General features: G+C 46.0%; 7 protein-coding genes across 7 annotated transcripts; 2 read left to right on the forward strand and 5 right to left on the reverse strand.

The window, feature by feature from the left end:
• Positions 1-220: 220 nt before the first annotated feature.
• On the forward strand, positions 221-2,156 carry H6S33_006284 (uncharacterized protein; the record flags this gene model as incomplete). Its single annotated transcript, XM_044837956.1, has 7 exons — positions 221-285; positions 356-483; positions 540-719; positions 772-1,033; positions 1,097-1,674; positions 1,736-1,966; positions 2,041-2,156. 7 exons carry the CDS (start codon positions 221-223, stop codon positions 2,154-2,156), a joined length of 1,560 nt encoding a protein of 519 aa, XP_044689811.1.
• A 4,714-nt stretch (positions 2,157-6,870) lies between these two features.
• Positions 6,871-7,438, forward strand: H6S33_006285 (uncharacterized protein; the record flags this gene model as incomplete). Its single annotated transcript, XM_044837967.1, has 2 exons — positions 6,871-7,155; positions 7,223-7,438. The coding sequence occupies 2 exons, from the start codon at positions 6,871-6,873 to the stop codon at positions 7,436-7,438; spliced, it is 501 nt and encodes a 166-aa protein (XP_044689812.1).
• Positions 7,439-9,896: 2,458 nt separating this feature from the next.
• On the reverse strand, positions 9,897-10,662 carry H6S33_006286 (uncharacterized protein; the record flags this gene model as incomplete). The annotated part of the gene is made up of 3 exons (XM_044837970.1): positions 9,897-10,088; positions 10,148-10,461; positions 10,518-10,662. The coding sequence occupies 3 exons, from the start codon at positions 10,660-10,662 to the stop codon at positions 9,897-9,899; spliced, it is 651 nt and encodes a 216-aa protein (XP_044689813.1).
• A 7,052-nt stretch (positions 10,663-17,714) lies between these two features.
• On the reverse strand, positions 17,715-19,975 carry H6S33_006287 (uncharacterized protein; the record flags this gene model as incomplete). Its single annotated transcript, XM_044837971.1, has 5 exons — positions 17,715-17,835; positions 17,902-18,907; positions 18,970-19,366; positions 19,430-19,812; positions 19,876-19,975. 5 exons carry the CDS (start codon positions 19,973-19,975, stop codon positions 17,715-17,717), a joined length of 2,007 nt encoding a protein of 668 aa, XP_044689814.1.
• An 869-nt stretch (positions 19,976-20,844) lies between these two features.
• On the reverse strand, positions 20,845-22,318 carry H6S33_006288 (uncharacterized protein; the record flags this gene model as incomplete). The annotated part of the gene is made up of 5 exons (XM_044837972.1): positions 20,845-20,866; positions 21,045-21,288; positions 21,451-21,482; positions 22,054-22,087; positions 22,246-22,318. The coding sequence occupies 5 exons, from the start codon at positions 22,316-22,318 to the stop codon at positions 20,845-20,847; spliced, it is 405 nt and encodes a 134-aa protein (XP_044689815.1).
• A 978-nt stretch (positions 22,319-23,296) lies between these two features.
• On the reverse strand, positions 23,297-24,391 carry H6S33_006289 (uncharacterized protein; the record flags this gene model as incomplete). Its single annotated transcript, XM_044837973.1, has 8 exons — positions 23,297-23,303; positions 23,398-23,485; positions 23,613-23,665; positions 23,718-23,743; positions 23,958-23,968; positions 24,032-24,056; positions 24,122-24,193; positions 24,284-24,391. 8 exons carry the CDS (start codon positions 24,389-24,391, stop codon positions 23,297-23,299), a joined length of 390 nt encoding a protein of 129 aa, XP_044689816.1.
• Positions 24,392-24,749: 358 nt separating this feature from the next.
• On the reverse strand, positions 24,750-25,667 carry H6S33_006290 (uncharacterized protein; the record flags this gene model as incomplete). Its single annotated transcript, XM_044837975.1, has 7 exons — positions 24,750-24,767; positions 24,825-24,869; positions 24,943-25,000; positions 25,117-25,154; positions 25,209-25,291; positions 25,365-25,406; positions 25,649-25,667. 7 exons carry the CDS (start codon positions 25,665-25,667, stop codon positions 24,750-24,752), a joined length of 303 nt encoding a protein of 100 aa, XP_044689817.1.
• Between the last annotated feature and the right edge of the window lie 2,196 nt (positions 25,668-27,863).

Genomic DNA, 27,863 nt, shown 5'->3' on the forward strand with positions numbered 1-27,863 from the left:
CCGACTGATAGGGATCCCCTCAATGCGGGGTGGTCGCAAATACCCAGGTTTATTTTTTTATCCATTTATTTCACCCTGACATGGGTGTATCGAGGAAGGATTTATGGACCCTTTAAATTGTCCCTCTCCTCTTCTCCGATTTTGAGGAACTGTGGGTTTCAATATTCCAGGCCAGTTTCAACACCATACATCAACCCAAAAGACAGAAAAAAATATCAAAATGGTTGTTGGAGAAAAGGCTGATCCAGTGGTAACTCGATTGGTTGAGCAAGATAAGGTGCCATGGTAAGTCGTGTATTGCTCCGGTGCTTATACAGTCCTGAAATTGTGGCTAACAATATCATTTACTACCCAGGTACAAGAAACCAAATCTTCGTTCCATGTACTTTGTCATGGTCCCATCATGTCTCGGTGTCGAATGGACCTCCGGGTTCGACTCCTCGATGATGAACGGTATCCAGACAATCGAGAACTGGCAGACTTGTATGTTCAAGTCCGCTCTTTTAGTGTAAACCAAGCTCCCCTGCTAACCTTATAAGTCTTCGATCATCCAAATGAGGCCAGACTGGGGTTCATGTCAGCTTCATACTCTCTAGGTTGTATTATTGCGCTTCCATTTGTCCCGTGGGTGAACGACAAGCATGGACGTAGGAAGAGTATCATCCTTGGTTCCCTTATTATGATTGTCGGCTCCATTCTTCAGAGTGCAGCCCAGAACTGTAAGTATATCGAGCTGCATAATGAACAATGCATCTACTTACAGATTCGTAGTCGCCATGTTCGTCATCGCTAGAATTATCCTCGGTTTCGGTATCCCCTTCGCTATTGTTGCTGCCTCATCGTTGATCGGAGAACTCTCATACCCCAAAGAAAGAGCTGTCTTGACATCCCTTTTCAACTCCTCGTGGTTTATCGGTGCTATCGTTGCTGCCGGTGTGAACTATGGCACTTTCCAGATGACGAATACATGGTCGTGGAGAATCCCTTCTCTACTTCAATGTGTTCCTAGTTTTCTTCAACTTGGTAGCATCTGGTATGTTGAGTCTAGACTTCCCTTCTCTCTTTCAAAGGATATCCGCTAATTGCTAGCGTCCAGGTTTATTCCGGAGTCACCGCGTTATCTTATTGCCAACGATAGACACGAGGAGGCCCGTGACATCTTGGTGAAATACCATGCTGAGGGAGATGAGAGTTCTGAGCTAGCCGCAACCGAACTTGCTCAGATTCAAGCTACCATTAAGCTCGAGCTTGAGGGTAAGAAAATGACTTGGCGCCAATATTTCACTACTGCCGGGAACCGTCGTCGTGCCGTCCTCGCCCTCTGCATTGGTGTCTTTACTCAGTGGTCTGGAAACAACCCTCTTTCATTCTATCTTAAGAAGATTCTCGACCAAGTTGGTATCAAAGATGGAAAGCGTCAAAATTTGGTCAATCTTGGTATGACTTGTTGGTCATGGGTCAACGGTACCTGTATGGCGCTTGCGGTGTTCAAGTTCAGAAGAAGACAGATGTACATGACCTGTATCTTCGGTATCCTCACAGTCTATATCATCCTTACAATCAGTTCAGCAAGATATGCGGCAACAGGAAGCACGGCGTCTGGAATATTGACTGTGGTGGCTATTTTCTGTTATTCGCCATTCTATAACATGGGCTTCAATGCTCTTACCTACAGTAAGACTACCTCTTTGCCTCCTATATTCCATCGTATCTCCTCGGCTAACGTGTTTGAAAGCCTACCTTGTTGAGATCTTCCCCTTCACGATTCGTTCCAAGGGTATCACAATGCAGCAATGGTGGGGCCGTGCAGCAACCTTCTGTAACACCTTCATTAACCCCATCGGAATGGACAATATTGGATGGCGATACTATATCTGGTACTGCTGCTGGATTACTGTTGAGGGTACTGTCATATACTTTTTCTTCCCAGAAACCTCTGGGCGTACTCTTGAGGAATTATCTTTCTGTAAGTCTCTTTGAATCCCTTCATGCTCACCATATAAATCTGCATGCATACTGATGATGGATCTCGATAAATAGTGTTCGAAGGTGATGATGTCAGGGCCGAGGTTACGCAAAAGGTGGCGAAGCAGATTGGAGAGCTTGAACATCATGAGACTGTCGTTGGCAAAGATCACTCGGTTGATAAAGTCTAGAAGTGTATTTGGGGGATGACCTAGCCGGATGGATTAGCCAAGCTACCGCAAAAAGGCATGCTAGCTTTATGAATTTCATATCTATTTTTTTTTAATTCTTGTGTTACCAAAAAAATATAGCCGCTGGGCACCAGTGGGTTGATCTGGGCAAAACCATTCGTCCATGGTGGCTGTGTGCTGTAATCTACTGAACACATTCTGTAGTTCTCATCCTCGATATGAAAGTGACCATGATGGTCCAATATATTCTGGTGGTGGTTTAGTCCGACAAAATTATAATTACTCGAATTTATGTGACAAAAAATTAGTCTCCCAACGTTAACCACTAGCTGTCTAGTACTGTGCATATCGAAGTAATTAAGCAATGGCTACATGCGCACCTTGCTAGTAACTGGGTGAGGGATAATAAATAAATCAAATGACAATAGGAACTTCTATTTGAATGATATATACCTACATTTATGGTATATATCAGAGTTTGAGGGATCAAAGGTTCACCGTGAATCATTCGTATCGATGTCAAGGGGGTGCCAAGGCTCGAGTGATGGGTCATGATTCACATGGTTACATGTAGTGAAGACTCCCGCACTTATTTTTGTGCCGCTGTAGAGGTGAGAGATTGATCGTGATCTAGTTTTGGGAAAGGAATTGGTAACGGTCATCGTCTGCCGATCGTTTGAAACCTATATCACGATTCCAATGCTTGTTACAAGTTAAGCGTGGGCACGAAACGAAACCTCATCTAGAGTTTTTGGGTAAGTTAGGACGAGACCATGTAAAGATGTAATGCAAAGCCCCGAGAGTTTCTTTGGAAGAAAAATTACCTTTATTAATCCCTAAACCAACTATATTAATTGTCACGCCACGTTATTGTGTTCACAACTCTATCCTTCTCGACGAACGAATAAAACCGTGATTGGCTATTTTAAAGCAATGAACCGACTCACTTATAATGATGGATTATGATGAAGAGCATTACAAGAACTAAGTTAAAGATTGCCTCATCAAAACACCTACATGTACGTATCTGCTGCCGCCACCGCTCACTCATATTTGTCCTTTACTAAGCTAATACGACTAGCGTACGCACAACGTTAATTTTTATGTAACACTAGTATTCTTAGCATCGCGAATAATACAGGCGTGATATCTTTCGATCTTGCATCATGATCAATACAGACATCTTTTCAGCTACGAATTGGTTTCATCGGTGTGATGAGTGACCAGGAGTCTTGGGACCGGGGACGAGATATCTCTTGCCTTCTGATCAGATAGATCTGAACAAGCTCGTGCTGCTCCAGACTCAAGCTCCGGGTCGTCCTGTATCCCTAGGTCAGTCATTTCTAACCCCTTTTCCGCATACACGTGGTGCTAACCTTCGTCTATCATCAGGCTATGTATAGTCAACACATGTTTTCGGTCCCGGCCATATCCTTATATCGAGAGGCGACTGTATTTCCGATCAAATCAGTCCAGTCCACTGGATGATCCGCTAGTACGGAGGATTGGTTTTATCCTCAAGATTGATACCCCATCTTGTTTATGTTTCATCAGGTGATGTACACTGTTCTTGAACTGATGGAGACAACCGCCTAGATTGATCCTGAACTGAGTCGTTGCTAATTCCCTCTCCAGTGCACCTTTTATCCGCTTTCATCACTCTTGCCTTGGGATCAGATGGATCTAGATAAGCTCGTGCTACTCCGGCCTTAGTCAAACTCCGGGTCCCTCAACAGTGTTCATCTCAACAACTGCCTAGTTCCAGCGGCCGGATACAAACCTAAAGGTCAGCAGTTGGCACTAGGATCTGTACTCGCCCGAAAATCCCCACTCGTCATTATACTGGGAACAGGAGAAGGAAAGTCGATTTTATTTATGGCATTAGCAATCTAGCCCAATAATGGCACCATAGTTGTAGTAATACCCTATTTCCTTGGGGGAGGATCTAGACCGAAGATCAAAAGAGGTAAAAACACTTTAAATATAACAAAATTAATTAGCTAACTGGATTACTATAGTTAAGGCTGGATTCATATCTATAGAAGAAGATTCCAATTTCCGAATACAAATTAATATATGTAACAATTGAGGCAACTCAAAAAACCCATTTAAACAATACTTATGTTGGGAATCGATTCCCTATGCCAATTGGAGCGGTTAAGTCCTTTCTGTTTCCTTCCTAGTGGGGGCGGGTCGAGGGTGGGGCAGGTATATTCTCTTGAGGGAGAAGATCTAATAGAGGGAGCGGTACCCCTTCTCTTTCCCCCTCTCTCCTCATCCGCATACCTGCCCCTTCTACTACCTTTTCTTTCCCACCCACCCTCGCCTTGTTATCGTGTTTGCTTTACTATTTTTCTTTCTTTGCTTGGATATGGCGCTTGTGGCTATCTCTGAGATCTGGTAGTAGTTCCGGCAGCTGTCAGGGGACGACAGGCCTGGCTGCAGTTTTAGTTTGCACACTTGGAGGATAAAAGTCATTTCAGTCATTTCCAGTCATTTCCTTACTATCTTCATTCCTGTACTGTTTCAAACAGACGTATTCTTCGCGATTTGCTATTTCTCTCTGTTGACCGCTCTCAATTAGACGGATACTTGAATCCAAATGAAAATTGGAAAATATATTTTTCGACGAATGCCACCAAATTATTAACAATAAAGAATTCCATCCAACCTATAATAATATTAAACAATTCAAGAAACTATCGATTCCATCAATATACATGATAGCAACACTCCCAACATATATGGAGGGAGAGTTAAAACCATAACAGGTATTGAAGATTTCACGGTAATGAGAAGTGGAACAAATCGCGAGAACATCAGGTATCAAGCACAGAAGGTTACCGAGCTCAAGCCTGCCGTGAAAGAGCCATTATCTATTGTCAACCTATCGAACAGGTAGAGGTAATATCTCTAGCACTGAAATATTCCAAGTATTATAGTCAATATCGAATTAAAATAGGATTTTTCGACAGATTGAACCGAACAAGTCCAGTGGAAGATCCGGTAGTACGGAGGATTAGTTTCAAGCCCAAGGGTGGTACCCTACCTGGGTAAGTACACTATTCTTGAACTCTTATGAAGTTCCCTCTTCAGTGCACGCTTTCCCCTCTTCCAGAGCTCTTGCCTTGGAATCGGATAGATCTGAAATTCGTTCTACTCCAGAGTCAGAGTCTAGTATTCTCCATGAGACGAGAAGTATTTCAGTCTTGTCGAACAGCTCGATACCAAATATTTTGGCCTCCAGACCGGACGAACAGAAAAAACATTTTCCTCCTCCACTCCCATTTCTTATTCCCAGACACGAAACCCGCTTCAAACGACGCAATTACCGTAACCCTTAAAACAATAATTACTATCGCCAAAGAAATAACCAAGATGCTCGAAGAGTATAAAGACCACGACGAGTACGTAACTTCATTGAAAAGCGCTATCGAATCCCAAATAGAAATGGTGTGAACGATTAAAAAAACTTAAAATATATTATCCCAGATGAGATCGCGATAAAATACCCTATCATTGCAGACTGTTTCTGTCATTTGTAAGTACAATTAAAACACTTATATTTAAAACAATTTTGTCAAAGCGTTTCATTTCTTCTTTTTGGCTTTTCTTCTAAATACATTCGTCTATTCCTTGTTTCGCCGCATTCCCCTTATACCTAATAGGGTCTTTTTTTCTCTTCATTTTTTTTTTTTTTTTTTCACTTAGCTAGAAACAATTCCGGGACGAGCCGCGAGGCTCGCATTCCTGTTAAAGCAAACAAAGAAGTTGATTTCAAAGTTGAAGACGAAAGAGCTCTACGGTAAAGCATTGAAAATGAGGTTGGGACAGCTAAAAAAAGCCTCAGATCAGGTAAAATCGAAAATAAATAACCTTTTCCAACTAGAAACTCCGATCAAGACAATCAGAGACATTGTTGGCCATATCAGAAAGTCTTGATGCTTCAGTAAGACTGACCCGTATGTATTATTAGCAAGTGCAACATAAACCCCAAAGTACAAGACGAGATATGGTTGTTCTCTAGTCTCGTCCCTTCTTTCTTCACTTTTAATCTCTCACAACTACAAGTCCGCCAAATATATCGTGTCTAAGCAGATATTCTGCTGCTTGAAAACGATATAAAAGTCATATATATACTTAACAGCTAAATGCTAATTCGTGAATAAACGAATTAAACTCAGCGGCATGCAGGAACCGAGTGAGCTCTGGTGAAGTAATTCTAATTATGTAGGCATGGTGACTTTGTAATCGAGTGATAGTTCGTGCCGGATCCCGACCCCTAGTTTTTTGTTTTTGTTTAATTCATTAATTCCGACCCCTAGTTAGGCCCGACAATTTAAGAGAAACTCGGTATGATACTATTTTCATGTGCGAGCGGCTCCACGCTAAAGAGTGGGTTTTAAGGATTGCGCTAATGCTCTTTCTTAATCTTTGAATATGGACGTTCAACAGTTTACTTGAAAACGAAACGGGAACCTTAAAGACCGAGGACTACCATACTATGGAGTTTCAAGTCCGAGAAAAATTTCTATGAACCCACCATAAAGTGACATGAATAAATACACCGCTTGCCCTCCCAAGAACAAACTCCGGTAAACATTCATTCGACCCCAGCCCACCCCACACCAACTAGCTAGGTATCATTACATCGACAACCACTATCATTACACAAACAACCACAACGTCCACAAACATCAAAGCACACATCAATATGAGATTCCTCATCACCCTCGCAACAATAGTTACTGTTGTCTCTGCCTACTGCAACGACTTCCGCCTCCGCGTCGCCCACGACGCCAACCAGGGCCTCCTCAGCGGGCAATACCTCACCAACCAGACCGTCAACTCTAACGCTACGATCAGCACCAAATTCAACACTGCCATCACTGCCAAATTCGTGATCGCGTTGAATAGCACTGAACTCCTTATTCCTGGATATGACAGGATGTGTGTTATGCCCAACGGAAGAGTTGGGTTCGAGTGTGTTGGTGCGCAGGTGTGTATATCAATCTAGCCTCTTCCGATATATAGAGAAAGTGTAGTTATTAACAATGAGTGTACAGGGAACTCCGACTGGATGGAAATTCAAGCAGCACGAACTCGGGAAGATCCTAGTTCATGGAGACGCAGAAGATGAGGGATGGGTAGCGGCGCAGAGGTTCCTTGAGGGTGTGGTTGAGGACGCGGAGCCGGCGTGGGAAGTTTATTGGGGAAAAGAGGGAGTCAGTGGGCCTAATATGGAGGGACATAGCTTTAAGGTCGTTCAGGAGTGCGTTTAATGCACAGCTGGGGGAGTTGTTAACGCGCGGGGCTGGGGGTTTTCTTTTGTGGGTTTGATTTTCCAACTTTGACGGTACTATACTAGTGCGTGCTTCTTTCAAGAGCGTTTTTGTCTATGAGGCGTCTATATAGTTATTATAATAACAAATTTCTTGATTATAAAGTTCAGCGAAGTGAAAGAATTATTCAGAGCGTGGGATCGGGAGAGTACCAGTGTGTTTAAAGTGAGGTTTGTTAGCGTGAACCTGTACGTACGCTGGCAGTCAAGATACATGTAGATAATGGCTGGACTATTGAGCGGGTGCTTGCAGTAGCTGTTTAATTGTTACATCGCTCGGGCTAGGTTGTTTCAGTTTCTAAACTAGCTTGGCAATATTTGGTGGGCAGCGGCCAGAAATCGGAACTTAACCCCCACCGAGTACATACATTTCTCCTTTTTTAAAGCTAGCTTGGCAATACTTGATGCTAGGAGCACGGCCCGAATCGGGGTCGGAAATACAATTCTCCGCCCTCAACCGGCAACGTCATCTTCTCTTCGCCACCTTTGCTCCCATGGTCACTACCGAATCTTCATCTACTCTACTTCTTATCCTCCCATCGACCAACATCCCTCCACCTCCATCACTAATGAGATGGACTCATCTCCAGTTGACGTTTCTCCTACCAATTTTTAACTTGGGTCATTTGGTTCAGACTAATCAGAAATGCTTCTCTAAGGACGTCATGAATATCCACATTACCAGGAAGCATTGCATTGCAAAAAGGGCGGGTACTCAAAAAGAAAGACTGCCTGACCCCAGCAGACAGCATGCACAGAGTTCATTTCAATCTTTCCACCTCATTTCCCCGTTCATGTTGGCCGCAGTCGAGGGAGCTTCAATTCTATCTTGTATTGGGCGGTAGCCAGTCCACTCCTAAGAGGGGAGTATAGTATCTTCAACCAACAGTAAATAATATCGGTCACCGGCAAAGAAGTCTCTTTTGGAGGCCTTGATGTGTAATATTGAACCGACTCGTATTGCCTCTCGCAGGCCTGTTTACCTCATAAGCTCTGAACACTTCGTCAGCATATATATTTATTCAAAGATCACTGCTGTGGGTCCTCGGCCGTGTAACGGCCGAGTACACTATTCTGCCCCTTGTTCAATAAGCGTACGGGAAACAAGCCTTAACCACAACTTGGGCTATCTTTACCTACAGATTATTGAACCCGTGGAGATGGGAAACGTCACCTCAAACAGTCAAGATTTTAAGACAGCTCGGCTCATCAACCACGAATCAATGAACCGGTGATTGGCGGGGCATTCCAGTTTATTTCCTTTCCGGGGCAAAAGGTCCGCTCATGAAACTTCCCGAGTGGATTGACTTCTTGAGTGGGCCGGAATAGATAATCTTTTTTTCGAATTGTAGATCGGACTACTGAACGGTGTGCTCTCGAATGAGGGTGTTTTCCAGTGTCATGCATCCGTGATGTGGTTCCTTCCACAACCACGGTTCATCATGTTAAAGCCGATGGCGTTCTAGCTTGATTTATCGATAAACGTACCCACTGCTTGATCGTTGATATCGCAGACCCTGACGTAACGGAATGGATCTGCATTCCAGTAATAACTTTACTACTGGAGTTGTCGTTGACTGCACCTCTGCCAGTAAACCTTCTTTGCCATAGACACCTATCACACCACACCACCAGATCACGATGCGCCTATCAAGCTCCAAAGCTATAGATTCGACGGTGTAACATGAGTAATGTGAATAATCATTCAACGTACTCTTCTGCGCATGGGCATTTCTTACAATGAAGAACTCGTGTCATGTCAGCCTTATGCATCGTCAGCGCAGTCTCCATAAAGTGCCGGGTTACGAATTACCCCTACCCACACCGCACCTGCAGGAAATAAGCTTTCAATTACCACTCTCAACGTTTCCAAGATACACAGCATTAATTCATACGCCGAGCCAGTAATTAAACCACAGAACCAGTCGTCGGTCCTACAGTACATGTTGCTCCACAGATACGAAACTGCCTCATCTTCAGCCCCAACCCAACAGATGACACTATATGAAACGAAACTGCTTCAACCAACAGAGAGTATCTCGGCCGTTCCGAGAGAAATTTCTAGAGAAAAAAAGTACCTATATTATATAATAAATCAAGATGCAAGAGAAGGGAAAGGATGCACCCTGCGTCCTTCCCTTCCCTGTACTGCAGCTGCTTCATGCTTGAGCTAGAGTTACGTTATCCCAGGCTGATCATTTACAATGCAATGGCTATGCGCGCATTCACCCATCTCGTCCTCCTCCTCCCCAAAAAAATCAAGAAAACCTAAATAACCCCTGTAAAAACATAGGAAAAAAATAAGACAAGAAAAGGAACCCTTTTGTACAAAATGAAAAGTTATAAAAAAAAAAACACCGATACCGATAACTGCAGGAGACTAGGCCGCCTCAACCGCGTTACAAAAACCATCCCAGTACCAACCCTCCAATGATCACGGTGAGCATTGTGTTCTTATCAATAAGCGAATTGGCCATGGCTCCAGACCGGGTAGTATACACCATGTTGAACCCGATAGTCGACGAATTCTGGCACATTCCCTCTGGCATCGGGTCCGCATCTTCTGGGTTCACAAACGTGATATCCGCACACTAACCAGCTATCGTCAGCACATGACACATCTCGCACCGCCCAACGCGCGGACACTTACATTGTACAACGACGCTCCATGTAGTGCGACCTGAATCACCTGGATTGTCGCATTATCGCCGACCTTAACACTCGCGTTCGTCGGCAGTGGGACCTGTGTCAGACAGAAGCTGCCCGGGTATGGATTCTTGCTCGGCCCCGTCATCTGGAATACTGGCAACATGATGTTCGTCATGTTCGGTGGTGTTGATCCAAAACCCATATTGACATAGAAGAACGCTGTCGGATGCCCGGCATTCCATCCTGGAATAATCGAGATATCACCACCAGTTATCGGCCAGTTGGTACGATTGTTGGTTGTTGGAACACCGGCGCCTATTATGTTGTTAATTGTGGGGGGTCGAAGAAGGAGAATGGAGAAGAGAGCGTACAGGGATAGTTCCATTGCATATCATCTTTGAGAGTGTTACCGCGCCACGAAGGATATTGAATCTGGAAATGTGCTGTTGCGAGTTGGAGCGTCGACAGTACTGTTACTAGTGCCAGCTTCCATGATGAGGATGATGTTGAAAACATATTTGATGGATTGGTATGTGAGACTTTGATCTTCCTCCTAGTGGCCAGCCAATTTTTTTGTCGAAGATACTACGGCAGTATTCGAGTAGCTTTGGTGGTGGTTGCTGCCGAAAAACGTCACTTGAGGTCGTTGAATATCTATCAATAAGACCAGGAACTTGAGAAAGAAAGAAGAGAAGGAGGAGAAATGGTGGGAGGAGGGGAGGGAGGGTGCGCCAATATGTATGTTGTGTGTGAGTAGGGGGAGTAGGTAATAGGAGGGAGGCGAATCGAATCGTGACTGGAGGCGGCATTATTAGAGGGGGAGGGCAGATCTTGCTTGTAATGAAGTGAACTGGCATGGGCTAGATTTTAGTGATCAAGGGTATGCACCTACTCCCCTTCTTTACGAGGTCTACAATTACTGTGCTCTAACTACAGTAAACACCCACAATCTTGGTATTCGCATTCGACAGAATTAAGAATCAATCTTTGTCTGCCTGTCCGTCTGTCTGCAAGTTACAGTCTTCATAGCCACACGAATACGTAGGTGTTATTGTGAAGGCCCGAGTCTTCTCAGTCTCAGTGCCAACCCATCGATCAACCAACCATTCACCACTCACTACTCCTGGGGTGGCGCTGACTGGAAATCTTTCCCATACTCGGATCGAACCAATCAACCCAATACCGAGAAAAACGAGAGAGAGAACTGATCCGTATCGCCGTAATTAGATACCACTCTCCTCTTCCTCATCCTCCAACAACAACCGGTAGAATTGGAGGGCGAGAGGGAGTAATAGTAGACCCACATATGCCCCCATCCTACAACTCCTCTACGCGCCGGGACTAGAGCAAGCGGCTGATCTCCATCATCCCCGCGACGCATTATGATAGGTCGGACTGTGCCTGGGACCCCTGTTCTTGGCGTTGAGATGCATCTGCCTAGTTTAGGTGTGGGATCGCTTGGAGAGACGTGCATGGCGGTGCAAGCAATTTTCAGCAGGGAGATACTTTGCGTTTGCGGTGCCTCTGCTAGTACTAAAGTGAGAGACAATTTGAAGTGCAAGTATCTTCTATTTCTACAGTGAGTATCCCGAAAGTCTTATGAACAAAAACGAAACCAACTGTAGTTATGTACCAGTTTAAAAGTACTTGATGTAGGTACTCTAAAGCCTTACCATCTACTGCGATGAACTTCACGAACGATCGGGACTTTACCCTCTATATCCTTGAAATGCTCATATGCTTGTTCGGCTGTAAGCTTTCCCGGCTGGCCAGGTACTCTACTCTATGCACTCTATAGTAGAAGGAAAGTAGTACTACTAGCACATACAATTACCCGCGCCGTACGCTCGCTTGACCCGTGTGTGCTTACTCAAGATCACAAAACACGAGATGGTGGAATCATTTCCATCGTTTCCAGCTACGTTAAAGCTTTTAGCGGTGGAGGTGAATGGTGGAGGCAAGGGACGGTGGTGCCGAACCGAGACGACACTAACTGTTAACTCTAACGTTAACCTTCGGCCCGACCCTGGGCCCTGTTGACTTCGATCAGGGTCCTTGAAGCGACATCGTAACACGCGTGCGGCGGTTACAGCCCTGCGTTGCCTGTTGTTAACTCTAGTGCGAGTGATAAATCACCAGATTTCGAGCCCTTAAAACTCACCGGAATAATGCGAAAAAATATAAGCTTCTTAGATATATCCTCCGATGAGAAAAAAAAAAGATGTCCCACGCCGTTGAAAGCTTGGGCCACCACATGATATGGCGCCATCAGCCAACAGAACTGCTGCTGCCCGTGGTACCTACACACACAAGCGCCCACACTGATGTTGTACCTGCATAACATGGTGGGATGATGCTGGAGACGGTGGTTTTATGTAGATCCAGAATTCGGCCGGAAGTCCTTAGGACCTTGGCGAGGATGGGTTTCCTTTCTTTCTGTAAAGAATTCGAGCTCGTTTATTTGTTTCCGAGCGCTGGTCGGTATCTGCGGCGGTAGGTGTGTCGTGGGGTACATACAGAGGGCATGAGCATGAGTGAGCGTGGATGATGCTGGGAGCTCACGTATCCATGTGTACAAACTCTACCCCACATACATACATCTACATACATGCCGTAGTAGAGTACAGAACCTACATTGTTTCTGAAGAATCAGCATGACGATGGGGAGAAGCATAAGTGCGGCGAGGAAGCATATGTCTCTTACCACGTACTCTCATCCACTACTGTACATACTGTACTCTTCGATGCCATGTATATAATCTACTATTAATACCACCCTCCAAAGTGCACTTCCTTCCCTCCGCCTTCCATCACATTGATCATGCCGGTTATTATAATTATACTACTGCCCAGCCTTTCAATTCCTCACACCCATACACACTAAAAAACACGTTGGGGAAACATTGACACTGCCGGCAATAAGCGATCGGTGCTATATGACGCTATATATAAGCTCCCCGCGATATATAGAACAGCACCGATATATACATCACATCACGATACATACATATATTCCTCACACATGTATGCGTGGGTATGGCCTACATATATACTCTATCCAATCAGTGAGTGGGGTGGGGCCTAATATAAGAAACCCACTCACATATATCACAAACCCGATATCGATCAATATCAGTGGCAGTGGCACAGAAACGAGAATCACACACAGAGTAACAAAAAAAGCTTAAATGTATTCCGCCCTACCAACTATGCATGGCACCGACATAATTAGAAATCATTATTCCCCGAGACCAGACAGAGCTGGTTGGTGATTTGAGTTGAGGTGAGGTGAGGTTGGGTGGCAGTAACACCACGCGTTTGCAAGCGCCGGGAACTGAAACTGTGGGTGGAGGGCCTGTCATTGTCTACCAACAGAACTCAACTGCATGCCATCCCGAGAACGTGGGAGGAGGGCGTGAGTGGTTGTGGTAGCGAGTGTCAGTGAAAGGACTAGCTAGGTATGTATGTGGGTAGGTAGTAAGGCTGGCTTGAATGGTGATTTGCTATTAATAACGTTCAATGTGGGGGCAAAGGAATTCGAAGTGGGGAGACGAGATCGTGGGAGCTTTGACAGGAGGGGTGGGCCATGGGGCTCTTGCTGTAGCTGTAGGTAAGTAGCTGTACATGTAGGGGGGTTGGATCTGTTCTTGCAATTGGCGTTTGGAATAGCGGTTTTGAAGCTGATTGCAGTACTGGGTGACTGTTACTAGCTCGAGGTACTGGTGCATCCAACATCTTGTACAATTGTCCTTGCAGGTACAGTAGTCTCACGATTGAAACTTTACGGCAGGCCAGGCGGGGCAGTCACATGACGGCCATGTGCATCTCCATCGAGTATCGGAGGTTTAGAGTTTCACCCGCTGAGAACTTAATCGGGGTTTCATTTATGCTCCGCATCGTATCTCAACTATTTAGTGATAAACTACTGCTGGCTTAGGTATGTGCATGCGTATCCTCACCCCCCCCCCCCAAAAAAAAAACCCAATTTCTAACCCTACCTCGATCGGAATTAAGCTATCGAGAAGAAATTCTCCGAGAGTCGTGATCACTCATATCTTGAACAGACAGCGGAACTCCGGAGGTTTCTTTTCTTCCGGTGAGATCGATTTGTCTTGAAGCTTGATACAAAGCTACACGCCTTATCATCCCGTGGTTTCACTTCAGTCGCCTCCCTCAGACGCCGAGAGACAACGTATCAATGCCTAGCAGTGGATGCGTGGGATGATGCAGTATTAACTTTCTCTAGCGGTGGTGGTTGGTAGTTACGCTCGTTGTAATAGCTTTTGTAAGACTACTAGCTCAAATCGCACACCTAGTAAACACCACCCAGCACCCATCTCTGCCACCTGATTGGCCATCACCCACTCCTCCACCAACACATCAGTAGACACATGTATTTGCAATACCAAAACCAAAACCACCGCGCAAGCCACCACCACCACCACCACCACCACCACCACGCATCCGGCAGCACACTATGGCTCGCACCTCAACTCCGAGTAACCCCCCGACTCAATACCACCCACGGCAACTCCCTACTAAACCACCACCACCACCACCACCCTCTAGCTCTCAAAAGCCAATATCCAACCCTCGAAATTAACCTCCCAAAACGCCTACGTTCCAGCCCCCCCCCCTCCGCCCAGCTCTGGAACTGGCCGGCCCAAACGACCGTGCCCGCGCCAATAAATAGTTCCAAGCCTGAGGACCGTGCCACATACCACACCCCACGGAAATGATTCCCCACAGCGACTGGAGGTCTAGATCTTGGACAGACGGAATGTGCCTGGGGGTGGATTGGAGTGCTGGGTAGGTAGGTAGGTGGATTAGAGTGGTGCCTTACGTACCTATGGTATAGGCAGGGCTTGGGAGCTTAATTGCGGGATGGGTAGGGATGGGTAAGGCTAGGAAGGCAGGGAGGTAGGGAGGTAGGGAGGTAGGGAGGTAGGGAGGTAGGGAGATGGGTTATATATTAAGCTATGGAGTCTGCTCGGTGTTGGTTTTTTTTTTTTTTTTTTACAGTCTGTTGGGTACTGAATTTTTCCGTTGCTGTTTATCCCCTTCATATGATGGCCGAAACGGACGGAGATGAAACGAAACGAAAGCGCCGGTGACAGATTGATTGTTTGGTCTTTACGAGATATCGATGATACTCACAGTATACTAACTCGCACCTAGCCCTAGCTGACTAACTAACCCTACATGTAGTTTTATCTTTTAGATTTTGACTTTTGTCGATACTAATGAAATTCTCAAACCGAGAGTAATAGAGGAAGAAAAGATTAACAGAACAGATCAAAATGTGACGGAAGCATTGCTAGCTGCTGAATTTAGTGTTTTTCTAGAGCTATAGAGCCCCCTAGCTAAGCTTTGCACGTAAGCTTTTTTGCTGGTGTTGTGAGCTTTAATTCCATCTATCCCGTCTTCTTCTTCCTTCTTCCTTTTTACTTCCTACCTTTTCCTTCGTCTTCCTTCTTCCTGCTTTTTCAATCCTCCATCTTATATCTTTCACTACCAATTTACCATCCATTGGTATATCCGTCCTCTTATATGCTTTCATAAATACACTCACCACCACTACCGCTACCCACACAAAACACACCTCCTTCCTCATCCCATCCAGCACACTCACCACTCTCTCCTCAAAAACATGACAAACAAGAACTCCTATGCTACTCTCAAGATCTTAACACCTCCCTGTCCTTATTCTTTAATATATATGCACCTGCAGCACAGTGTAACGTTACCCCCGGCTCAGGCCATCTCCATCTCCACCTAGCTCCATACCCATCAAAAGGAAACAAAAAATAAGGAAAGAAAAATAAATACGAGACCTCGTACCACTTCCCGGCCTGGGAAGTTCAAAATAGATATCTCCCCCGACCTCCGGCACTGGCGCTACTCCCATGAGGCGGGAGATCAGCATGTTCCGGGGATTTGGATAGGCCTGAGATCGGCAAAGAAATTGAAAAGCAGACATGGACAGGATGGGAAGGAGCTAGAGGTGAAGCTTAATCTTAAGGTTCTGGCTTAAGTCTGGGTTATGTTTTTTTTTTCCCTGGCCGCTCTTCCCACCCTTCCTCTCTTTTCTCTCCCTTCTTCCTTCTTCTTGAATTTCTTTGCTTGCGTTTCTATGGGTTGTATTTTTTTTGTCTTCTTTCTCTTCGCACTTCGATCCAGAGTACTTGCACGTTGAGTGCTTCCGTCATAGGCACTCATACTCGACCTGACTGACTGACAGCTCCAAGCCCCCCGCCGTGGCACTGCAACGATATTCAACTCCGAATATACTAACAAGTTCTCCATGGCCAGCCAACCTGAATATGCTCCATTCTCCTTCTGGATTGGTCTGCGTTTCGATTCGAACCGTTCAAACCCACCATTGAGCTCTTTCAACAATTCCACCAAGTTTTCCGGCGTGGCCAAAAGTTCCAATACACACTCCGAGCACACACTTGGTGCTTTTTCAAAACCGGAGCACTACTATAGCTGTCAACAACTCGATTCACGGTATAAACAATCTCACCTACTCCATCGACACCATCCCGCAACAAGTGAGCCCGCCCTCCTTACTTCCCTCCAAAGCCGGAGCTAGATGTGAGCAAAAACACCGAAGAACTTGGATTCATCCCACCAGCACCCGCCGAATCCTGACCCATACCCAGACCACGTACACCAGATTTAACCAATCCCGACACTGATTATCCGCAACGATATCAGCTCTATCGTCTCGTGATGAATGGGGATAATATTCAGCGCACCGCAAGCAAGAGAAAGAAAGAAGGACAAGAGGCCATAGCTGATCCAACCAAAAAAATGACAGCAAGACAGGACAACAAACCCTCTTTCCAGGCTGCGCCGATCCGTATATGAGCGCTAGCAGCCATGCAACGACTATTCCAACAATCAGTACTGACAGAACACGCACCCGGCATCATTTATACCCACGTTACTTGGATGGCTAGCTTTGTGTCGCGTCTCCGGGCCGGTCCCGGTAGGTGCTGGTGGCACTAGTGTCGGGTTACAGGTTGCGGGTACTGGGGGTACTGCGGGTGCGGGTGCGGGTGCGGCTGCCGGTCGGATTAGCTAGCGTCGGAGTACGGATACATCATGTCGGACGTCAAATACCGAAAGCTCTAGATATGTACCTGCGCCATCATCACACAGCCAAGCACCAATCGTTCCAATCCACCAATCGTCAAAGGTTTCAAAACATCCCATCATCACCAGATATCACTCACCCCTACCCAGGCACAAGATTGATTATTTTTGACGCTCTAATTTCCATTAATTATATACAAGAAGCGTTCCCAAAGCCCCTCCCCTTCTCTTCTACTACTCCTCCGCGCACCGCCAACAACCACAGCGAAATTTTCAAACCAAAAAAAGAAAGCCATAAGGAGACCAGAACAAACCCAATTATACACAAATGCACCATAACTACCCAGTAATCCAAGCCCTGACCGTTTATCAAAAGGAACAAAAACAGAAAAAGAAAGAAGAATCCAGGAGAGAAAAAAAGGAATTAAAGGGGGACAAAGGGGGCGGTGAAAGAATTGTTTGAGTCTCTAATCGAAGCGTCTAATGATCTTCTGGCGCTTCTGGCGCTTTCCGGAGGCTGCGTGGTCGCGGAGGATACCGTCGGCGACGACGTCGGCGATGAGATATGCAGACACTTGCGGGTGGTTGCTAATGGGGATGTTAGTATGTGATTGATAGTTCAGCATAATGCAAGGGGAAAGAAAGGAGACTTACTTCATGACGACGGGGATAACGCTAGTATCAGCAACCCTCAGTCCATCAACACCGACAACACGGCCCTTGGAGTCGACAACCCTCATCTTGTCACCAGCCTTGCCCATCCTGAGGGTTCCCATGCCGTGGTACCCCTGGTCGAGACCCTTGTTCCTCAACCAGTGCTCGATGCCCTTGTCTGTCATCTCGATGCCGTTGACATAGAAGCCGCCGTTCTGCTCCGCCTTGAGGCGGTTTTCCTCTGCCTTCTCGGGTGTGTCCTGGATCCAGGCCGGGTCCTCGGCACAGCCCTTGAACTCCATGCCGACAAAGTGAGCGGAGAGAGCCTTGGTCTTGAAGATCTCGACGGCCTTCTTGATTGTCTCGACACTGATGCGGACGTCGTAGGGGTGCGAGAAGTACTGCGGGTCGATGACGGGGGCGTCGGACGGGTCGGACGAGTTGAGGCTGATTGTTCCGCGTGCGAGATGGTTCTGTTGCAGGAGAAAGAGGCGGGCGTACGAGTTTGGCGAGGTGCCTTCAGGGAAGTCCTTTCCGGGAGGCTTGTAGCCGATGAGGTAGAAGATCTCGGTGTCGGGACGGCCCTTGTCAAGGAAGCGGGTGCGGTCCTCGTCGGAGAGGGCCTGCCATTCGGGCCATTGATCGCGCTCTTCCTCGCTGAACTTGATGAAGGCAACTCCAGCGGAGGCTCCGAATCGGGCCATCTCGCCGCGAGCTTCACCTTTGCCATTTTGGTAGGTATCGAGCCAGAGCTTCTTCTCGGCCTCAACGCGGGCGGGCTCAGAGAAGAGAAGGTTTCCGGTGGGGACTTGGAGATCCTGCTTGAAGATGGGATCGAGGAGGACGGTGGTGTGGTCGAGCATGTTCTTTCCGACATTGGGAGAGTCGTGGACAACTTTGATTCCAAGTTCCTGGAGATCGGCCTTGGGTCCAATACCGCTGAGGAGAAGGAGCTTTGGAGAGTCGATAAATCCCGCGGAAATGATAACCTCCTTCTTGGCAAAGACTAACACACTAAAATTAGAATAATCTGTAGGGAGCAAAACTGAAAATAATGATAGGACTTACACTTGCGGCCTCCTTCGACCTGGACACCAATGGCAGTCTTGTGGTCGAAAAGGATCTTCTCGACCTTGGTATCAGTTCTGACCTCGAGGTTTCTTGGGCGGGTCAGACCACTGCCGATATCGCCCTCCTCATTGAGACACTGGGTAGCTGACGAGACACGGGCACCCTTGTAGATTGCCATATTGACCAATCCAGCACCAATGTTCTGGCCGCAGTTTGTGTCCAAGGTTCTAGGAATACCGGCTTCAACACAGCCGTCGATGAAGGAACCCATACCCGGGAGTGGGTTCTTTGGGAGAGTGTTGTGGATGGGCCCCATTGTACCATGGTTGGACATGTCCGGGGAGGCATATTTCTCGTAGGCCTTTGGCAAGCCCTTGGGATCAAACGATTCCAACTACAACAGTGGCGCATTAGTACAGTTTCATTCGCGTAAACAACAACACAAGGAGCTACAAACCCTCTTGATCCTCTCCCAGCCCTCGTTACTCCCATAGTTCTGGTCGCCGGCAATCTCCGCCCACTCGTCGAAATCGCCCTTGTAGCCCTTGATCCAGGCCATATAGTTGAGGTTGCTGGTTCCGCCGAGGCCACGGCCTCTGTGGTACACCAGCACGCGGTCATCTAGGTGCTTCTGCGGAACAGTCTTATACATATAGTTTGTGTCCGGCCTGGCCACATTCTCGGCGAAATTACCGGGAATGAGAGACTTCAGGTTCGGGTTGTCGGCTGGGTTGTTGGTGTTGTTGCTCAGGGTGTTCGGCCCGTTCTCCAGGAGGAGCACGGAGGGCGCATATGGCGAGGTGGCGAGCTTGTGTGCAAGGTAGCCTCCGGCGGTACCGGCTGTTGGCTGTTAGATTATACGGATCCAATGGGATGAGAGAGAAAGAGAGCAACGGAACTTACCCCCGACGACAATGAAGTCATAAGATTCGGAATAAGCGGCGCTGAGGTGGATGTTCATGGTAGCGATCAATGCGCTGAGGAAATAGCCTGGGGACTTCATCGTGGGAAGAAATAAGAAAAAGCAAATATCAGATCAGTCAGGATCCACCAATCAAAAGACCGCTGCAGGAACACAGGCAGGTACGAGGAAAAGCAAGAAAGTGGTGAGAAGTGAAGAATGAAAAACCTTGAATGGACCGAGGGGGGGAGAGCTCTTTTAAAAGCGAGTGAGTGGGGTAAGTAAAGAAAGTGCAGATAATTGAAAAGAATACATCTTGATACCGACGGTGATCAGATGGGACGGATGGACGGATCCATCAGTGAGGGGTAGGTAGTAGGTATCGAGGGATGAGGATGAACAGCTCAAAGCTGCATTTGCAGCGATGAAGCTACACCAAAGGAGCGAATAGAACAAAGAGATAATACAAAATCCATCTGAAACCCGCAGCAGCAGCGTACAGCGGCGACCGGATGAACATTGCAAATACCATAAATTCCTTCTGGACGAGAGAAATGAAAAAAAAAAAAAAAAAGTGACCAGCTCATACTTACAGTCGGGGTTTAGCTACTAGCTAGCTAGCAAAGATACCTAGCGCAAGCAAGCCAGTTGATCGTAATGGTATGCTATGTGGTATGCTATGCTATCCCACTTCTTTCTTTCACTTCCGTAAACAGTCAAATACGTAATCACCTAAGCTGTAGACGCCCACAGCAGCACTGCTTGCTTCTATGGTATTGAAAATAGAAATGGTAGCGCGCGATAACGATAAGTGAAGTTCGAATTCTAGACCTCTCAATGTTCCACCGAAAAGGTCTCTCATGCGGCGAGAAACAAGTATCTCGTCTCAATCAATCAATCAAAACGATTCGAAATTCAAAGGTGTTGTCCACGGCCTGAAACATATGATGACTGGTCAAAAAAAAAGGCCCTCAAGATCTATGATCGATATGCCTAAAGCAGCAGATTACTGATCAGCTGCAGTGTCCATTTCATAAATCCGGGGAAGGAATTGGTCTCATGAGGCACAAGCGGGCTGGGCAAGGTCAGGGAAGTAGCTTGCTGATTCGATCAACGCAAGGTACTCTAGTGATCCCAGGCGGTGGGTTTTCTCTCTTAGCTACATACATACCTGCGAGAAGTTTTGGATCGGGACAGTTGCAGCGCGAGAAAAAAACGCACACCCAATGTTTTGCTTTTATTTCTATTTTGGCGGGCTCGCCAGGTTGTTAATGCCTGTTGTGGGTGATGATGAGGCCGGCGAGGCCGGGGGGATAGGTCTCCGTGGTATCGTTCGTCGTGGGGCAATGAAGCGCAGGTGGACAAGCGCAGTAGTCTAGGTATGCACTTCGTAGATAGAGGAAGATTCGTGCCTTCTGGTCAGAGGTTTGTCAGTTCTTTAGGAACGTAGAAGCTAGTAGGCTCTCTTGATATTTTTCCCCTTCAAACACGTTCAAGATTCTCTCCTCGGAACCAACATCTAAATCCAAGATTCAAAGGGGCCGTTTATGTACCCTCGACAGAGCGTCCAAACTTACTCGAGGGGGAATCAGTATCAAAAAAAAAAGTTCTTCAGAGTGAATTCCAAGACACCAATCCTAGCAAATAAAGACCGTGCTGAATACTGTTTTTGCGAGGTCCTCTTATTCCCCCACCCCCGCGGGAAACCTTGGTAACTTCCTCGTGTGGCTTTGATTCACTTTGGTGTTTTGCGATCAGTTCCTCCTAGCCCGCAACTAGCAAAAGAAAGGTGAAAAAAAACACGAGGCTTGTGTCCAAGCGTTCCGTAGGATTGATGATATCGACCCTGTCGTACCCTCCCCCACCCCCCTCTCTTATTCCTCCTGACTTGGATTTGGGACGAAGACCGTGATTATTGAGCAACCCCGACAAGAACCTTGAGCAAGTAAGGCAGGGGATAGAGAGGCTTTTTGTAAGATCTCAGGCCCTCCAGAGGAGCTAAAGAAATTTCTTAGATAAAGTTGACCAGTATTTTATCACTTGGTGCAAATCCTGTCAGCTGCGGAGGCCACTCGTCCTTGACGATAGACCGATCCCACAGTAGGCTGTTGAAGCTAGAGAGGCATATATCTCTCTCCGTTATACATCCAGTTTACATGTGGCCTACACAATTTTGGAACCTAAGAAAGGAGAGGAATGATGGTAACATCCGATCTGGAGAAATCCGTTAGCCATGTCCAGCGCGGAGCATGCTGGCCTGCGAGGGGGAAGGCCTAAAAAGGAAGACATCGTAAGAGAACCGTGTAGAGTAGTGTACATACGAGCACGTCAGATGTCAATCAAGTGGATGGGGTTGGCTGAGACATACCTACCAGTGTAGAGTACCCGTGCCCATGGAGTAGTTACTCTACCAATAGACAATAGGAACTGCGGTACCCTATTCATTGTACGTCCCCTCCTTCCACCCCCTCCCAATTAATGGCACGGACTTCCCAGGCACCCGGTACATTGCAACAAATAATTAAAAACAATACGTTTCCTCATCCCTGCCCCGCCTACTCCCGTACCAACGAAATGCTCCTAGTCCAACAAATAGTAGATGTCTACTACTCCATGTGTCTAAAGCTCTTTGCATGATTTCAAAAGTGTTCGCATTAAGTGAATTTTGCACTTTTCTATGCAGGTTCACATATGACTTTCACCCCTGAAGATTGGTCTGTCGGCTCCGCAAGCAGCTGCCTTTATCTCACATCTCGCACTCCGCACTTCTCCATCTGTCAAGCTGCCAATAATAGCGGTCCATTTCAGAAGTTGTCCAGATCGGGAACAAATAAGTACGGCGCTAACACTGAAAGTATTTAGTGTGTGTTGAATACTTTACCCTACTTACTCAACTCCCCGCCCTGAGTCTCTCACAACCCACGACACCCACTTCCACGTTCATGCCCGGTAATATTTTGCCTGTTATCATGAAAGATATACCTAGTAGGTACTCTACTCACATATTCTAGGCAGGTAGGTACGCCAAAGTATTTTCTTTTTTTTTTCGCCTACTAGAATGGAATTTGATTCGTGAATAAAATCGAGCCCTGACACATCGGCGAATAAAGCATCATTCTTTCCTGCAGGCGGAAAGGCTCCGGTTATGAGCTCCTCCGAGAAACGGTTCTTATTAGTTACCCACACCACATATGCATACATGAGTATATGTACATGTATGTATGATCGTTTCCTTTTTGGGACTACTTTTTTATTTTTGGGAGTAGGTACTCTATCATAAGGCAGAGTCGAGGAGACTAGTCCTAGGAAGTAGGTAGGGCAAGTGCAGGAAATACCTAGAGGGACCAAAACGTATGATTTCACTCAACTCAATAGCAGCAAATAAGTACCCTCTGGCCATGGAGTAGCTCGTAGGTCGTAAGACTACTCTCTAGAGTAGCGTTAACGTCCCCATCTCAAGTGTTGATGACTAGGGAGATTATGTTGATAAAAGAGAGACTCGAAGCGGGTGTCTGCAGACTTACAGCTGGCCAACTCTCGCGTGGGTACGTATGCAGATGCTCCCCCTCTTCTCGGTTCCCAGCCCATTTCTCATCCCATCCATCCCAATCTCTCAATGAGCATCCCATGTAGGTACATACATACTCTACACACATACATACATACATACATATACCCAAGTAGAGTAAAGTACTCTAGATGCCCTGAAGTAAAAAAAAAAAACCACGTTGTTAAGAACCTCGATTGAACCAAAGACGCTCCGTTGGTGCGTGATATTCAGTCACATCGGTACTAGTAGATCAGTAGGCAATTATGCATCATTAGGGAAATGACCCCACTTAACCTTGAGTAGATATCTGTGCCGCAGCACTGCAGGGGTCAATGCCACCTTCCACCCCAACCCACTTCTTAACATCTCAGACGATCACTCGGATTCATTCCCAACGTCATTTATTCTAATACTCTTGGGCACATGGCCGAACACTGCCACTGGCGGACAACGGATTTGACAACGGATTCGACAATGAGCTTCCCGATGGACTGATTGACACCCCTGTCTAAGACCTCGCCGGCATTATCAGACCGCTAGATAGACTAAATGTATCCAGTTTATTATAGCGTTTCCACCCTATAGCACTTGATGAGATAGGTACATACTTTCTCGATCTCCTGAGGCATGTGCCTATGTAGGTAGAAAAAAGGTCAAGCCATGTCGGTATGGATAGCATCCGGACGTCCGTACAATACCTGATTTCCCAGCGGATTCTGGCGATGGTATATACCTATTTCGACTTTACCTCGACTCCGCGTTGGCCCATCCTAATTATTTCCACCATGAGTGGATGCGGCGGCCCAGAGATATCAAAGCTTTCGACAAACTTGCTAAATGGTTGGATGTAGGTATGTTACCGCAACCGGTTTTAAGACTGAAGTACAGCCGCCGGCGGGTAGAGACAGCACATGGTTGGGCTTCTCTATGAGTGGTAGCGTAATGATATAGCCAGATTTGACTGGCATGCCTTAACACGTCGCATTATAATAGCCCGATATAGTTAGATGAAGAAACGATTTTTAAATATCTGGATGTAAAACTTAGGAAGAACAAATCTTCATCATCGATATGGTCTACTAGCAGCACCAGCGGGGTGCCTTGTTTGAAAACCTCAAGAGATATCAAGACCTATTGTAGTTCGAGGATAATCCGCCTAACAATGCTTGAAGTAAGGTCGTCTCTAACATATATAGCTGGCGCGTCAATCGCTGTTCGCGGATATTGGGGGAGCGGTCGCTTGATTCTACCGTCTTGGGATTCTAGGCCACGATTAGCGAGGGTCCCCCTCAATTGCGAATGTCAATTGCTGCTCTAAAGATCCTTTTATGGCCCGAATTTAGACTAGGCGGGTGTCTCATCAGCCTCAGCGCAAAGCACTTGCCTACGCCACTTCCTTACTCTATGCGCCCAAGAACCTGGATTACTCAACTCTCGCCGCTTCCGCTTATCGGAGATCATTAGCTTCCTGGAATATAAAGTGCATGAAGGTGGCGTGGATTATCGGGTCATTCCCTACCAACTCGTCCTCTACTCTACAGTCCAGTCGCAACTCGATATGCCGGATTGCCAAGATTCTGATAATTCCATATACGGGATAGTAAATTTTCATTGTAGAGCTAGAGTAGTAATTGTAGAGCTAGAGTAGTAAGAAAATAAAATTCCCAGACGATAGTACGGGACAGTAAGGTACCCGGGGTATTGGGTTCCGGCCGGCATATTGAGTTGCGACTGCAGGATAGTTAGGCGCCATCCAATCACATGAACAAGTCAAACCAAACAAACCAAACAACCCAAATAACCCTTCTCCTCAACCCTCACACTGCACAGCGGATCCCATGACAACCCCTCCGTTCCCGGTGTGAAAACTTTCAGCGTCAGCTCTAGGCAATGTCGGTATAATATAGCTATATCATAGTAAGCTAGGATTGAGTCTCATACCTGATGCATGTATCTCGTTCATAACAAAGATACGCGGTACATCTTAATCGTCCCTCAGGTAAGTATTGATTGTCATAACTTAATTAGATTATGTACTTCGAGCAGTTTGAGGTTTTTAAGGGCGGGTTTCTCCTCAAGATATATGTACACCGATTCTTTCACATGCATGTAGTAATAGTGTCAGTCACATGCCTGAAGCACTCTTTGGGCCGAAGATATATACCTTCAAGCTTTCCAGTAAAATAGCCCCCACAAAATAAACTTTTGAATTCTAAATGACTTACCTTCGAGCAAAGACAACATTTCCGTATAAAGCAATGTTTCCGGACGTTTTGATCAGGCTGCGGATTGTATGATCGTTTTTCAGAGACATGCACAATCCAACAAATATGAGGGAATTGTGTAGCCCATGTATGAAAGAATTGGATCCAGTAGAGGTATGTTACACCAACAATTTATATATATTATACTTAGTAAATACTTCTCTCGCTCGATATATGTTCCCATATGAAGTTGATAGAGGTCTTGGCATTTTCTTACTACTTTTACCCATTCAACATTCACTATATAAGGCATAATGATACCCTTTGGGAAGAATTTGGACTCTATTCTGGTCGTGTCCCGCATATTTGTAAGAATTAATTCAGCGAGACCTAGAGTTGAATTAGTACTTGTTTCCTATAAGAACTAAACCCTAGGGTACTTTAAAGATGGGATGCACACAGGCACTATCAGAGAAAATAAGGGACTTAAGTGGTGGGGAGGAAGAACGAATTTTGATATCCAAGTCATGCCACATTTGGCAGCAAAATCTTTGTAAGCTTATAAGAGCTGATGATTTGCCCTGTTCGAGGCTCCGAGGCGATCAAGTACCTACTTCCGAAACATCTCCGTGCGTAGAACCGCGTACCCCTATATTTCTGTTCTTTCTCCGAAAGACATTATGTACTCCAGAAGGACTCACCTTTCTGTTTCGTCTGTGTAATTGATACCACGGTTTGTGTAACACGGTTGGCCAAGTCTCTCCCATGGCTTAAGGTGTGGGACAAGTCGCCAGAGTAGCTGTCCGACCTCCTGAAATTGAGACCGAGCGTCGACTTCGACCTGAACCAGTTCTTGCTCCATGTCAAATGTTCCATGTACGGCTGTCACAGTTGCCAAAAATGATTGCTTGTTGAGGAACAAGGGGTTGAATAACTAAGAATATTCAACATATAAATTAATATTCCTGGATTTGCCAAATTCCATTGGTCCATATTTCTGTTCGTTAACATGATCCCAGTTCTGTTTACCATCATCAGTTTGGGTGATACCTTGTGACTCGGGCCGTTGAAATTCTTGTTTTTCATCCGCCAATCGTTCTTTCACACGCTACCGTTTCGATAGCTGGCTTTAATTTCCCAGCAAAGTACGGCAGCACTACTCGGATCTTTCCATTGATTTCCGCGGGTATCCCGGTATTGGTCCGATTATGTTTCACCGATCTAACAGAATTCTATGATAACGTTGCGGCTAGATTCGGTAATTGTGCTCGTTTAAAGACAAGGGGAGTTTATGTACGCACGGTCTCTCAAGTGCAAATAACGCAAATCACGAACCATTGTTCTCACTTTTATGGAACATGCCCTTCGATACGATTCCATCGTTTTTCGAGCACGTAGGCAATATGTATGCATATCACGCTTGCAACTTCTCAATTGTTCTCTCCTCTAATTGCACTTTTACATATTTTTTTGGTTCCCTGGTTATTCTGTTTAAAGCCAAGCATTCGCTGTCACATAGGCCTCTATTCAAGGTCACGGTCTTTATTGTCGGTTTCGGATTTACTTATTACCGGCATAGTGGTGTAATTACTAGAGCTTGGACTATGTTAGCTCATGATTCAGCAGAAAGCGGGAGTGGCTTGCAAACTTGTTTACCTAGATATGGACAGGTAATTCAACATCCCCAGAGGGATTGTGCTACCCACAGAGATTCGATTCTATTGGTGCCTAAGCCGTTACTTATTAATAAGATCCGTTATGGAAGGGAAATAGTATAGTAAACCGTTCGGGACCACTGCGATGACTCCTAGGCTTATCAGTATGCTTTAATATTTTAACGTCCCGCATGCGCCAACTGATAGAAAATATACCGCGGCTTTACCATAAGTTCCACTGTTGGACAAAACGGGATTAGATGTCAAATCTGTCCTGAGTATCATCAGTAGATCGATCTTCTCGTTCCGTCTGGGTGCTGACTTATCGCTTTCTTTCTGAATTGCCAATCTTGAACCATAGCAGCGAGCAATATGATTTTGGTACATGGACTAAATCGATACGTGTAGTTTTCTGGATAGGATGAAAGTGTAGGGCCCGTAATGAGTCCAGTAGATGCACGGGAGGTAGCATGCATACATATATATAGAAAGAAGGATGGTGGTAGTTAATTCCGTCATAAGACGTCACTCAGGATGAAATAAGCACATGTCGCAGGAATATATAGTCCTATCAGCCAAGT

Source organism: Morchella sextelata (genome assembly GCF_020137385.1).
Source record: "Morchella sextelata strain SCLS chromosome Unknown scls_20, whole genome shotgun sequence".
In the NCBI taxonomy this organism is placed as follows: domain Eukaryota; kingdom Fungi; phylum Ascomycota; class Pezizomycetes; order Pezizales; family Morchellaceae; genus Morchella; species Morchella sextelata.